This window comes from Protopterus annectens, chromosome 6.part1 (assembly GCF_019279795.1).
Source record: "Protopterus annectens isolate FY-2018-M chromosome 6.part1, PAN1.0, whole genome shotgun sequence".
NCBI lineage: Eukaryota > Metazoa > Chordata > Ceratodontiformes > Protopteridae > Protopterus > Protopterus annectens.
The window spans coordinates 441,132,322-441,147,687 of NC_056738.1; the positions used below are offsets into that span (position 1 = coordinate 441,132,322).

The window sequence follows — 15,366 nt, forward strand, 5'->3', positions numbered from 1 at the left end:
GATTATCTGGCTGAACTTCTTAATAAGGGTCTCCCCTTCTCCTCCATAAAGATCCATGCCTCTGCCATCTCGGCACACTTTGAAAAAAACAGCCACTGTTCTCCCACACTGTTATTAAACAATTCCTTAGAGGAGCCACAAATATTAGGCCTCCCAGAAGACAGCCACCTTAGCCTGGGATCTGAACTATGTTTTAGAAAAGCTTACTCTGCCCCCCTTCAAGCCTGCAGCATCCTCTGAATTGAAGTATCTTTCTTGGAAGAATTACTTTCTCCTGGCTATCACTTCAGCCAGGAGATTGTCAGAGCTTCAGGCTTAAATGGCCATTGAGGCATTTATCATCTTCCATGCAGACAGGGTCTCCCTGAGAGCCAACCCCTCCTTCATGTCAAAAGTGGTTTCAGATGTTACTCTCAACCAGGCCATCCACCTGCCCACCTTCTTCCCTAACCCTCAGAACAAGGGGGAAAGGATACTGCATTCTTTGTTTGTGCACAGGCAACTCAGATTTTATCTGGATCGTACAAAGACATTCAGGAAAACTAACCAGCTCTTGGTCAGCTTTAAAACAGGGCACAGGGGAAACCAATATCCAAACAGACCATTTCCAAATGGATAGCACACTGCATCCAATTTTGCTACTCCTTGCATGGAAAACCACCCCCTAGGACCATCAGAACCCATTCCACTAGGGCAACAACTACTTCCACAGCATTCCTTAGAGGGGTACCCACCAAGGACATCCTGGAAGCTGCCACATGGACTTCAGTCAACACCTTCACCAAACATTACCATCTGAAGCTATTCTCAAAAGCTAGGGCCAGGTTTGCCTCTGCAAATCTGCAGGGCATGCTCTCCCAATCTTAAGTTTATATCAACCTTCCACCCTTCTCCTCAGCTTTGGGAATCTTCCCAATGGTGATAACTGCAGCAGTGAGAAATGAAGAACATAGTACAGGTGTGTATACTTACCATAAATGTAGATGTTCGAGTGTTCTCATTGCTGCAGTCATGCTTTCCCTCCCACCTTCTCCCTGATATATGCTGTCCTTACAGAGACATATATTTCTATGGGGGTCTCCGACCCCAGGACTACTAATAACTATAAAAATTGGACTTCTTTGGTTGGTTAAGGCAAGAAAAACTGAGGTAGTGGCATTGTCTGCTCTCCTTTATAGCTCAGATGACCTGACGTCACCCAGCAAGCAACAGTAGCCGACACACAAATCCTTTGACTCTGGTATTCGGACCTACTGAGGGCTACCACAGCATGGACAACCCAATGGTGATGACTGCAGCAGTGAGAACACTCGAACATCTACATTTATGGTAAGTGTACACAACTGTACTTTCTTCACTAGACTAAGGATATTCTTGAATGTTCCGAAGCCCACCCTTAGTTCTTCTTAATCTAAATTCTTCCGAGGTACCATTTTGGACACCATGAAATGCAGGTTATCCCTCACTCAGGAAAATATTGTGGTGCTCAGTTTCTTCTTTTCACTGGCTACTACTCAGCCTTATATGACTGCAAGGATTATCCTAAGGCTGTATGCTACACATCCTTTTCAGTTCATATGGTTCCTCTGGTGAGTTTACACATGAGGAAACCAGCTGTACCTCAGAAAAAGCTATGTTGCTAGCACTTATAGTACCTAAAGAGAATAAAGCCCTCATACCCCAGTTCACAGTAAATTCTGTTGGTGGGTGGCACAAGTAAACACCAGTCCAGGATTGTTTTGTATAGCCCAAGGAAGTATATACTCTAACCTCGTATGCATCATAAATTAATGAATAGCAAGAATAGTTAAAACAAAATAACTGCACTTTTCTGTTTGTAAAATATGAATGTTATCAGTTTTGATTCAGATAGCATTTCTGCATGCATTGCTGGTAATGAGAATGTCAACAGTGCTTATAGACTACTTAACACTATTACCATTACATGTAGAAAAATTACTACCCATTACTAATGAAATGTTTAAACCTTATGTTTCAAAATTACTTGAGTGACAAAATAAATGTCACTTGTAATTTGGCTAAAACTGAATAGAATGTATTCAAGATTAAAATAGAAATAATCGATTAATTTGTAAAGCAGATGATGAAAACAACAATTTTGTGATTCAAAATGTGAAATAATCAATAAAACACAATGGTATAGCTTCCAAATTGAAACTTGTATCCAAGAAATAGATGTTAAATGCTGGAACCTGTAGAAGTAACTGCGGATATCAATAAGTCAAGAGACTTGAATACATTCTATTTAGTTTTAGTCAAATTACAAGTCACATTTATTTTATCACTCAAGTAATTCTGAAAAGTAAGGTTTAAACATTTCATGAGTAATGGGTAGTACATCAACTCAACCTCTCTCATAACACCATGCAATGGTTCTCCAGCTACCGTTCTAAAAAAGATCACAATCTGTCCGATGGCTCACCTTCTGTCTGTAAAAATTGGGTTCCCACAGGGTTCTATCCTTGGCCCCTTCTATTCAATATCTTTACTAACAATCTCTACACCTTTTGCAACCACTCTGTTCTCATCCAATATGCAGGTGACTCCACCCTCATCACCTCCACCAATAACATATCCCATCTCCTTTCCCTTACTAAAAACACATTTAACTCCGTTGAAAAATGGCTGAATAAAAAACAGCTTATCCTAAACCCCAAGAAAACCAAACTCCTACTCTTCCTACCTAAATCACTCTCTGACCACAAGCCTTCCTTTTGCATCTCCTCACTAGATAACAGCATCATCACAGCTGACCCTCAAAAAAAACTCCTCGACACTATAATAGATGACCAGCTTAAATATGACCAGCATATTCACCAATGTATCAAAAAGACACATCAAAAAGTAGGATTACTGTATTGTAACAAAAAAGTCCTTACCCCTGAAGCTAAACTATCCCTAGCTAGAGCATTCCTACTACCCGGCCTCCTTTATGCTGCTCTCATACTTACAAACGTACAATCCACATTAATCTCCCAACTAGAACGAACCTACAATAATATTGCCAAATTTGCAACAAACCAACCCCACAGATCTCACCATTGCATAGCATTAAAACAACTAACTGCAATGGCCTGAATTCCCCCAACAACTCCTTCTAGCACTACTGCAAATCACTACACCATCCTATGCAAACCTACTGCTTGCCCCTCCCTCTCTTCTCTTGTCTCCTTCTACACTCCACCAGATCACTTAGAAATTCAGAGCAACAACTCCTTCACATACATAAACTCAACAGAAACATAGGTAAACTTCGCTACAACTACAATGTGTCTTTAGCCTGGAATAAACTTCCAAACTCTATTAGAAGCACCCCAAATACTACTCTATTCAAAAAGCAAATAAAACTCTTCCTTCTAAGCTCAAGGATCTGTCCTTGCTAGGATCCTACCTAACCACTTCCATCCTTCCAACCGTACCCCATACATTTTTTTCTCAATCTCTATGATCAACATCACAGCTACTTGTGCATTCAGACTCCTTCTATTCTGTATTTTCTCTATACCAATAATATATCATCTCTTTATCCACTGCCTCTTCTTTCTATCAAACAATATGACTGTGTAAGTAGGTATTCTATGCTATGTACTTAGCTTGTGTATTACCTGATATTTTACAGATACTATCAGAGGTAAATCAATGTATTTGACCTCTATTGCTGTTCTTACCAAACAATCAGCTATAAATTATTTTCACATTGTCTGCGATGCCACTTCCGGTAAATTGTATTCTCTCTTGTAACTGCATTTGTTGGTCTCTTGTAACTACATTTGTTGGTGCTCATTTCAGTTTTTGTTTTTTGTATTACCTCCTTGATGTCATTATTTTCTCTCTAACTACTATGTAGAACAGCATTATATTTTACTGTCAGTTTTAACTATTTATTGCTTAAATACTTTGGAGCTTTTCTCCTCTGGGTGTCCACTGAAAATGGGCCTCTGGTCCAGTTGGACCAACCCAGTTAACAACTGTCAAATAAAATAAAATAAATAATAAAATAAAGTCATATTAAGAACAAGAACTTTAATTCATGTTGAGAGATTGTTTCCCTTTACACAGGGACTTCATCAGAATAAATAATATAACATTCTACCAACTACCATCCATTTATACATCCCCTGTAAAAATAGCTCCAATCACATTCTCGAATCCATTAAAATAATTAAAAACAAATGAATTTTAAATTTAAAGCTATGGGTCACACTATACATATTGATGCTAAATAAAGTACTATTGTGTGTATTGTAATTATGAATTTTCACAGTTAGTGTCAAATTATTTTCTCCATATGTCATTAGACCTGTACACTGAATACATAGTGTATCCTCTGAGATGCTGTTGTGGTCTTTTTTACATTTGTGACACTAACACAAGATTTAAGTTGACTCCATCACGGGGATGTAAAGAACAGCATACTAAAAAGCCCTATGGCCCTTCATTATAACCAGTTTACTCATGTAATGCACAGAAACTACCAGCTTGCATATTTGAGCAATTGACATTGATTATGATATATGGTGCTTCCACAAAAGACTTGTTATTATACAAAGAACATGTTTATGGTTTAAAACATGAAACTTTAAAGCCTATAGGCTTAAATACTTGGTGTAGTCGGAAACAGATTTCATGATTAATTGTTTTAATTATTCTCGTTTTTATACATTTTATAATTGCATTTTTTAATCTTGGTCTTAAGTAATTGTGTATCTTGTTTGTATTTTTAAACTCAATTGAAGACTGTAACATGATACCAGAGACATTCATACATTTTTTTTTTCATTTTCAGAACCAGTGGTTGCCATTTTTCTAACCTTGAATGCCTGTCTTGTGTTTGTGTAGCTACCATGCAGGTCTAGAACACTTGAAAAAACAAGACAAAATGATAACAAAGATATACTGGCCATCACTTATGTACTTCAGAGCTTCAGATATGTCTTTCAGGAGCCCTCCACCTTGTCGCACCCAATACCACAGTGATGTGGTATATCAACAGTAGTTGCTTTTGCCTTGTATGCAGGATAGCCATGTTGGCTTGGAATCTGGCAACAAAGTAGAACATCCCTCTTTGCGCTTATTGTATTCCTTAAGGACAGAATGCCCTGATGGATCACCCAGACATATACATATATTGTCTTCCTGCATGAAAGTTGGACCAAAAAGCCTTATTTGAACTCAGCCTGCTTTAGGGCATTCCAGAGATGCACCTGTTTGCCTCCACTCAGAAATTCCATATCTCCCATTTTAAAAGAACTCTAGTAGTGAAAACATATCCATCCAATGGAGAAAAGATTTTCTGTATGTTTTCCTCTATAGCATGGTACTTAATATAGAAAGGACTGAATTAATCCTGTGTTTTCCCTATGGCCAAGGCAACACTGGTTCTCCCTGCATAAGGAGTTGGACCACCACCTTCTTATGCAACCTTGTGTCATAGGTGCAAGCAACTTTGGTACACCTAAACCTAAAACAACTTCAACATGGAGATTGGAATACAGAACATTGATCTTACAGTGGAAATACTTCTCTCCTAAGTTTCTCAGTATTTCTCAATATCATTTATAAGGCTAGAAAGGCTAACATTAGTAAATAATGTTTGGCAAAGTAGTCATGGCTATCAATTTGTTGCAGATCTTATGGCATTTGACTCTGGGCATCTGAAGTTCAACAAAATCTCCTTAATCTGCCTATCTTATTTGAGAAGGGCTTATCTTATGTTCCTTATATTAAGTTGCACCTATCAACCATTATAGCCTGCTTGCTGTTAGGACCATCAGTAGCAGATGTACCTCAATAAATACATTCTTATAAAGGGTACTGCATTTGGTACCACCAAGGTAGTAGGTTCATCCAAATGTCTCAACCTAATGTACATCACATTTCCTTTTATAACAACCCTTCTTTATTTACTCCATGTCAGTCATGTCACATCTCTTATATCTTACCTAACTTGTGTAACAAAAAATAAGCAAAATAAAAACGGATCACTTGGCTAATGCCTTTATTAAATAAAAAAGTTAAAATAAAGAGCAAATAGGTAACATTGCAGCAGGAGACTAAAATATTGGCTTGAGTGTAGCCAATACTTTATCAGTTTGCTGATATCTAACTAGTGCAACTTCTCTTCCCCCCTACAAACCAGACACACACACACACACACACACACACACACACACACACACACACACACACACACACACACACACACACGCACACAAATCTCAACTCCCTCTTTTCCTTACTTCTACATACAGTTTAGACTAAAAGATATGCTATTACTTTACTTTTGTCACCTCATGATTACAGTATTTGTGCTTTGATATCATAACATTTTCCGTATGTACTTACCTAGCATACACTGCTCGCAGAAAAGCAAATTACCTTTACAAAGTCAGTGCATCCCCCATCAAAATCCTACCCCATATTGCCACAACTATTTCACAGAAAGAGACCACTGTTTACACTTTCTTTAAAAAATGACATCTAAAAAACACCATCTAACATTATACATTCACACAAAAGCCCTCAAAGGCTCACAATACCCATACATTCCCTTTTGCTTACAGTTCCAAGCAGCCCACTTTATGCTTATAGAAAACAATGTTCCCAAATGCTGAAAGTTGAAGCATATATCCCATACCTGGATCTCATATTATTACATATTACCTATTTTGCTCGGATGATATAGAACCCAACTGAAGGCTTCTCACTCTGTACCCTTCCACCAGAATTCATACAGCCACTGCTTCATCCTCCTCAAAAGGTCTGCTCAACTCATCTTAAGCATTGTAGCTTTTAGCAAATATGAATTACTATAGTCCTGGATATTACAACATAGACCAGATGTTATTTCACTCTCAGAAACATAGCTCATGTGAGGTATTATCACCCCCCCCCACCTGAATCCACTGTATATAGCTCTTTCAGTAATGATGGGCATGGCTAGCCTTATGCACAGGCAAACTAGGTGGCTGTTCAGAGTGCTGTTTGGCCTAACGGCGTTTTTCTGATATGTATTTAGTTTTTAAGTAAGGAAATGTAGCATTTTTTTCTTTAGAAAAATAGATACATTTATGGCCCACAGACCACTGCTCAAAGAAGCTGCAACTGCAGCACCCTAATGGAGAGGTGCTGTACACCTTAACTCATTACAGCTTTGTGACGTCTGTATGTGTTTCTGCAACTACATCCTACTGATGTCCCTAGGCATCAAATATTGCTTGTTCATATTTGTAGTAATAATTTCAAAATCCACGCTACACATAAAATATTAAACAATTTCATGTTAAAGCTTACATGATGGCAGAATTAACTGTGTTGATATTTGACCTATGTCTTGTGCAGGTAAAGAGATATTAATTGTTGCTCACATTTATTTATAGTGTCATAAATGTAATCCTTTTTTAAATTCCTCAACAACCAAGAAGTACAGACACAACTGCTTAGCCTCATATGAAAACTGTCAGCTGGATGAATAAAATGCTACTAACGGTATGTATATATATATATATATATATATATATATATATATATATATATATATATATATATAAAACTAGACTGGTTACAGAGCTATTAAATTGTTTACAAAATATTACACATTTAATGGTTATTATGTTTACTGTGACTTCCAGTTTAAACCTAGAACCAAAAGAATGCCAACACTATAAAAACTTTGTGCTGAAGAGTTTACCATTTACACTTCTTTAGTAGCACCTACAGTTCCGGAGATATGCACATTTGTTTGAAATGTGATGACACAAACTATAAAAAAAGTTTAAACTCTGACTATTGGAAGTTACAGCGCATACTTCCAGTTCTTCATTGGAGGGAATGAGTCAACAGCTACTGCTGCTGCTAACAGAAACCTCAAAGTTCTACAATTTATTTCTAACAAATATGTTAATTCATTTCCCTCTATCCTAAACATGTGCATTTCTGCCAGACAATTACCACAACCAAATGGATACTCATTAAACAAAAAGGTTAATATCTCATTTTTTTAAACTTTTGCAATCTGGCATTTTCTCACCACTGGTCTGGCACTTTCTACTCACAATCAGCCGTGTTCTCACCACTATTCAATGAAGAACAAAGCTCATAAGGCAAGCTAACACATTACCCAGGACTCTTGGCTTTAAAGACTCCATTGTATGGTACACACATGCCCCACTCAGCAGGCTGAACAAGGAAAAGATAACGGTCAGTACACCAATGGGCATTAATGACGTGAAACATACTTCCCTGTACTATATTTTGATCTTTCTGATTAGGTGTCTCAGACAGGTATGTGCCTTGCATAGAGAAGCATTCTACCTTCACCACGGATGATGCCACAGTATGAACAAAAGAGGATTGGATTCAATAACTGGCTTAGTTTCTGATGACTTTCCAGGGGGGTTCAATATTTGTCAGCATGGGAGGTTATGATTAACAGACCACATTGCTTTGCAAAGGATAGTCTGCACCTGTCTCCTCTAGGCTTCCAAATATTGGCTAAAATTTTATCCATCCCCTTAGAGCCTTTTTTAAGTAATGCCAAATTGACAAACCTACTGACTTAGCAAATGAAACCCAAAGAAACCTAAAGGAGTTACTGCTCAATTCACAGCACATACCTGCCAAATGCAAGGAGCCTAATCAAGAAACTCCAGACCCTACAAGCTCTCCTCACTCTGGGGAATGTAGACATCTGTGCTGTTACCAAGATTTGGTTTAAATCTACAAAAAGTACTCCAGCAGTACAAAGCTTCAGTGCCTTCCACACACGTAAACCATCAGCTGCACAAATAGGGACAAATGGTGGAGGAGTCTCTATCTAAATTAACAACAAGCATAACTCTACATCGGTTAAATAGGATAAAACCCTGGAATTTATCCACATGAAAATCACCATAGGCAAAGTCCCATATCATACCCTAGCAAGCTATACATCACCATCTCCGTCCCTAGATTCTCATAACTCCTACTTAGCCATAGTGGAGACACTCACCATTAAAATGAATACCCTCTTCATGGCAGACTTTAACTACCCCTCTATAGATTGGGAAACACACTCTGCATTATCCTGACAGGCACAAAGATTCCTGGCTTTATTAACACCAATACCCTTGACCAGATACTGAGAACACCTACCAGAGATTTAACATACTGGACCTGGTACTCAGAAATATGGGAGAGTGCTGCTGAGGGGAAAATAGTGCATACCACCTACTTTGACCTAGCAAATGCCTTCAGTACAATACTGCTCTTGGGTATAGTTGACAACTCACCGAACTGGGCATAAACTCCTACATAACTCACTGGATTGCCAGCTGGCTTACAGACAGGACTCAGGACATCAGAACTGGTAATATTACCTCCACTAAGAGACCAGGCACCAGAGGGGGTATCTCAGGGCTCTGTTCTGGGATCACTCCTATTTGGCATCTACTTCTCAGAGGTAAAGGCTAATGTTCCTGTCCTCTGGTGGACCAAGTTCACAAATTACTACAAATTGGGAGCTATCACAGATGCCACCCCACACCACAAACATTTTACAACATGGTCTAATACAGACAAATGACTGGTGCCATAGTCATGGACTAAAACTCAATACCAAAAAATGTATTATAGTGACTTTCATGAAAACTGCCACCTAGGCTAATTACTCCAATGATAGGACACCCCTATGAGTCAGGGATCTTTGAATATATGTAGACAGCAATCTGGCCTTTGACCAACAAGTTGCCAAGGTAGGAAGAAAATCATTCTATGTCACCCAACTTATAAGTAAGGACATGGCATCCATGTCCAAGAAAGTTATAGTGTCACTTTATTTGGCCCTTATCAGACCCATCATTGAGTATAATGCCCCGTTTGGCATGTACCTGACCAAACATATGCAATAGCTAGAATGCCCACAAAGGTTCCTTTTCCAGGAAAATTCAGGGTAGAAATACAATGCCCTATAAGGATTGCCTTAAAGCCCTGTCTCTGTGCTGTGTCTCCTACATGTTACTGAGAGGTAGTTTATGACTGGTGTACAAGTCATCCTCATATCCAGCTCTGATGGGACTTTTGCACATCTGCAAAATGAACAACATCATAACAACTAGATCCAAGGATTTAAATTTTGCTTGTGACATAAATAAGGCATGTTTGCAAGGCAGATATGTGTCTCAGAGGATTCCCATGCTCTGGAACAGGCTCCTCAGCCATGTGAAACAGAGTCTATCCCTACCCCTATTTAAGTGTAACTTTGACCAGTGAATGGGAAATGGGAAATTCACCCTGTGTATCCTCCATGTGTCTGGTAGACATAGGCAGACAGTAATGCCCAAACTAACATACCCCTCCCCCCATAACCTCTAGAAACATCCTAACATACCCCCTCCTAATAACACCCATGATACATAGGGACACAATTGGGTTGGACTGCATTGCTAAGCTTATAAAGGCCCTGGTGGTCAGTAGTCCAGTATATACCCATGAACCTATGAAACTAAAATATTATAAGACTCCCCAGAAATAACCATAGATGTCAAACCCACTCATAGCCAATACTACAAATTCCAAAAACTACACCATGGTGCACAGACCAAAACTTCTCAGTTCTGATACCCAAACTCGGAGAATCACTACTACTACATCTAAAAAAACTTGGCCTCTTACTTCAAAATTCTGAACCCTATCAAAAGCATACCTTTTCAGACAAGCTCAGTACAACTGGTTTCCTGTAGGCCACATCACCTAACTTTCTCTACTTTTGATCCACAAATGTATTTTTCAGTCTAATTATTAATTCCTAACTAAGAAACTATTTCTTTTTGGTCTTCAAACTTAAAATCCTCAGACATGTTTCCCCATCCTTTCTTTTTTGCTGTTTCTTCTCTTGAGTCTTTAGTTACATACATATCACTAAAAGTTAATTGGTTCCTTAATTTGTACATACTGTAAATATACTCTTTGAAACTGTGCTTTGATTTTCAACAACATATATGTAGGCATTGTCTTGTTAATCAGAACCCTCCACAAATGTGCATGATTTCTTATTTAATCTTTTGTGCATCTGTACAAATCTGTCCATTTTCCTGTTTTCATTTTGTTTACTTCTTGTTTCTGTAATCTTTAATTTGGTGCCTGTAATTGGATCTCTATTATCAATGTTCTTCCCCAGTTAACAGCTATAAATAGGTAGGTTATAGATTTGATAGATAGATAGATAGATAGATAGATAGATAGATAGATAGATAGATAGATAGATAGATAGATAGATAGATAGATAGATAGATAGATAGATAGATAGAAACATAGACAAACAGACTGGCTACTTTTTCTTCCTCAGTATCAGAGTTGATGCCAGAACAGTAATAAAAATAGTTGAATCCTTCTGCTGAAAGCAGGCAACTTTTTTAAAAAAGTGAAAATTGTACTGGCTAGAAATTCAGTACTGACTAGGTAACTGCAAATACAGGACTATAAACTTAAAACCAGATTCTGTCTTCTGAGGATAGTGCAGATCTGTTAAAAGACTATCTTGAATCCCCTAACAGTCTATTTCTTCCCCTCACTCCTCTCTTCACCTTCCTGCAATAACACAGATGCTCTTGAGTTACATAAATTACATTTCCAATCTAGTTTTCTAAAGTCTGCCATTGCCTACTTATCAAACTGTATGATTCTGCTCTTTATGATGAAATGATGATATACTGCATATTCCTCAAAGTAGCATAGCATTTCACTGTAAACATAAACCTATTTCCTACCGATAGAACCATTTCTCTACTCAGATGTACAAAACAGCAGAGAATATCCTTTTACCAAAACTCTACAATTTTTCTTCCTTAGTCATTTTATACCAATCAGTTTTCACAGCTAGTCAAACCACTGGAAAACTAGTTTATAAACAAATCTTTTTTATACAAGACTTCCCACTAATTAATATCTCACAGCACAATTTTCCATTTATTACCATTTCAGCAATTCTACAGGTCACTGTTAACATTTTCCTCAATAAAGACCAGGCCCCCTTGTGATAGCTGGGATTATTTGTTTTTATAGTGGCTTTGAGCAAGTCACTCACTTTGAGAATGCAGGTCTACTGGGAAATATTTACAGTGGATATTTATTTAAAAAATATATGCAAGCTCATTACAAAGAGGTTATTTTTAAACTGTATAACCTCACATCTGGAATCCCCCAGGGTTCAGTGTTTGAGCTTATTCTCTTTTTCTTATCCCTTAACATCCTTTATACTGATATACTTTATCCGAAAATCTTGCTTTATGGTAATGACGCCTTCATCTAAAAGGAGAAAAGAATCTTGAGACATCCAAACAGCAATCCATGTTACCTTGAGAAACCCTTCTTTTGACTGCTTAATGACCCCTTAAAGTTATTATTGTTAAGATTAATATGGCATTATTTTATATATCTCATTGCTTAACTTCGTGATGCCTTTAATATTACTGATCATCAATGAACTAGTATTACATTTGTAAATAAGCCTTAGCCTTGATTCTTCCCCTCCTTTTGGGCTCGTGTAGACACCGCCCTTAAAACTCAACCTGGCATACAGACTTAATTGGCTCTTTTATATTTTAAACACACAAGGTGATGAAAAAGTTTCACTAATGCCCCCCTACTGATTTTGCTATGATAATTATAAGAACTATATTAATTATGGTTTGGTATGTTCATAATTCCTCTTAGTAGATTGTTTGTAAACTGTTATAGCAATTAGTTTGCTTGGAATAACATTTATTTTTTTTTATTTGTTATGCTACATTCAGTAGGATGATTTGCAGTATTTTGTATAATACCTGTTTAATAATGGTGCCTAAACTGTGGAATTGAATGAGGACAGGATTGCTCTGTGTGTTTCATTTGGAGGCAAAGGAGTCCCAATCTGCTACGGTACATAATGGGGGTGGAGGGTATAATCAATAAAAAAATGGACCAACTAAGTAAGAAGATACATACCTCATATTACCTACTCCATGTGGGTATAGTTTGAATCTGAGGACTGTAAGTCTGATGTGTGCTACGTCTGAGGCTGTGGTATGTCAGAGTACTCCTCTTATTCCAAGGTATAGCAGTCGTGGAGTAAACCTGTATAAATACCAGAGATGAGGACGATATCGCCTTCTACATGGTGAGTGGGCAAACACTAAATTTTAACCATGAGTTCAGAGTTCACTATGTTTTGTAAGAATTAGGGGCTTGCATTACTGGGTCTTGCATTACGCATTGTTTGCTGTCTGTCTATATTTGCACTTGGAAAGCCTCCCATCACTCAGTGCTCTACTTTGTACAAGCTAAAGTGTCGATCCTCTTCTTCCAGCTCCACACTAAAGGATGCGTTGCTTCAAAGCTGAGAAGAAACAGCAATATATTATGTATACTCAGTTTTTGGAAGGCATGTGGCAAATTTTACTTGACAAATAATACAAAATATCAAAATGTAACATGTCTAACTGAAGTACTCTGTGATTTCATGATGCGTGTTTCATTTGCTTAGGTTGCTCTCAGTGATCAATCTGTGCTTGAAGGCCAGGATGTCAGCCTGAATGTTCGAGTCCATGGAGAACCAAAGCCCATGGTTTGCTGGTAAGCATTGTTATTATATGAGTGGCATTTCATCAGTTTCATTATATATTATCTATCCAGTGTGTTTTCAGTGGAAGGAACATAAGCAGCTATATGCTACTGCAACTCAATTATACTGCCCTTTCTGTTTTATCTTCATTGCTAAGCTAACACAATTAATTTATATTCCTTGATGTGCTTTACCTGCTTCTCATGCTATGCTTAATTGCATCACAGTGCAGCACTGCAGTCAGAATAAAGGTCCAATGGGTCTATATGGATATCTGAAAAAAACCTTTTCAATGAACAACTCCTTGCCGAACGCTGTCGAAATCTGACTCTGTCGATCGTCCGTTTCAGCTAATTTTTTCCTAAGGGAAAAAATGCTTGGCCACCATAAAACTTCACAAAATTTAAAACCTTCTAAAATAGTGGAGCTTCAGCACCACACACCCCCAATGTGGGAGGCTGTGCCCCCCCACCCTAACTAAATATACCAACTTAGAGATCGCACTACAGTGGAGAGAAGGGCAAATTCCCAATGATGGCCAAGCATTGTTTTCCTCCTACAAAAAAATTTGCCGAAATGGCCATTCGACAGAGTCAGATTTCGACAACGTTTGGCAAAGATCCATTCACTGAAAAGGGTTTTTGTGGATCTAATTTAGACCCGGTCCAACTGACAGCAGGTAGCACAAATTCACATCTATGCTCTGATGCATTGATTCCAGTCAGCTGTGTTCTTTGTCTCCAGTAACTGTATCCTGGATTACCCTCTTCCAAAACAGTGGTATTTAGAATCTTTATTTTGTTGAACCACACTGAATTTGCTAGCTATAATTCTGTGAAAATAAAATGAAATATTACAGATGACATATTTCTAAAAGGTTAGTTGCTCATGAGGTTGGCAGGTGAACTGTATCCTAGTGCTGTGTCAGTTCCATTGAAACTTATCGTCATGAATGATAGTGGTTGCATTCCAACATGACTAACCAAATAATGTAGCAGGCAGTGGTTAGAATCCCTGAAATGCCAAACAGTAAATATTATTAAACTCAGTCATAAGGAAGTAATGAAACCAGCCTGCTAGCATTGGGATTTGCTCCTGGTTATGTCAGTGGTGACTGTGGTTTGAGTGAGATTCTCAGCATCAGAGAGTCAGTGGATGGGCTGGTCCTGAGAAGGGATGGAGGCAAGAAGTAGAGACTACTTAGGACAGTTTTTTATTGAAAGCAAGGTGGCCGTTTTATCGTGACCTATACACCCCCCACACACACACACACACACACACAGACACACTCACCTTGACTTAACTTCTGGTGGTAGTTAAACTGGGATAGAAAGAAGAGTAAATGCTTACCAGCCTACTTGTTGCCGTGTATGCTAGCACAGGTAAGGTTGATAAAAAAGTAAGTAAACCCACTCCAAAATTCACAAAACATAATTGTTACACCCATACATATCACCATTCCATCACCGGTGGTAGAATGGAAGGTAATGCATAATGGTGATTGTGATCTAATGAAATTTGGGATTTATTCTAAGGCTAACCTCCTGCTATTAAGCGAGAACCTGGCCAAGTTTCAAGCCCATATTAACCCTGAGAATACTTATGCCTATGCAGAACTGTTCACAGAAACCCTGTACAAGCATGTCAATAGCTGCGCAGAGGCAGCTGTACCCACCAGGAAGAAGTACAGAACTAACTCAAAAAACAAGCCACCCTGGTGGCATCACAAAATCAATCAGCTGTATAACAGGAGGAAGAAAATCATGGCA

At 38.2% G+C, this 15,366-nt stretch overlaps 1 protein-coding gene across 2 annotated transcripts in view; it reads left to right on the top strand.

Moving 5' to 3' along the window:
• Positions 1-15,366, top strand: part of SPEG (striated muscle enriched protein kinase) — a 2,687,905-nt gene that overhangs the window by 1,683,022 nt on the left and 989,517 nt on the right. For both annotated transcript variants that reach the window (XM_044075871.1, XM_044075873.1), the window contains one exon: positions 13,520-13,608. In XM_044075871.1, coding sequence (XP_043931806.1) covers positions 13,520-13,608 — 89 coding nt within the window. The remainder of the gene's footprint in view (positions 1-13,519; positions 13,609-15,366) is intronic.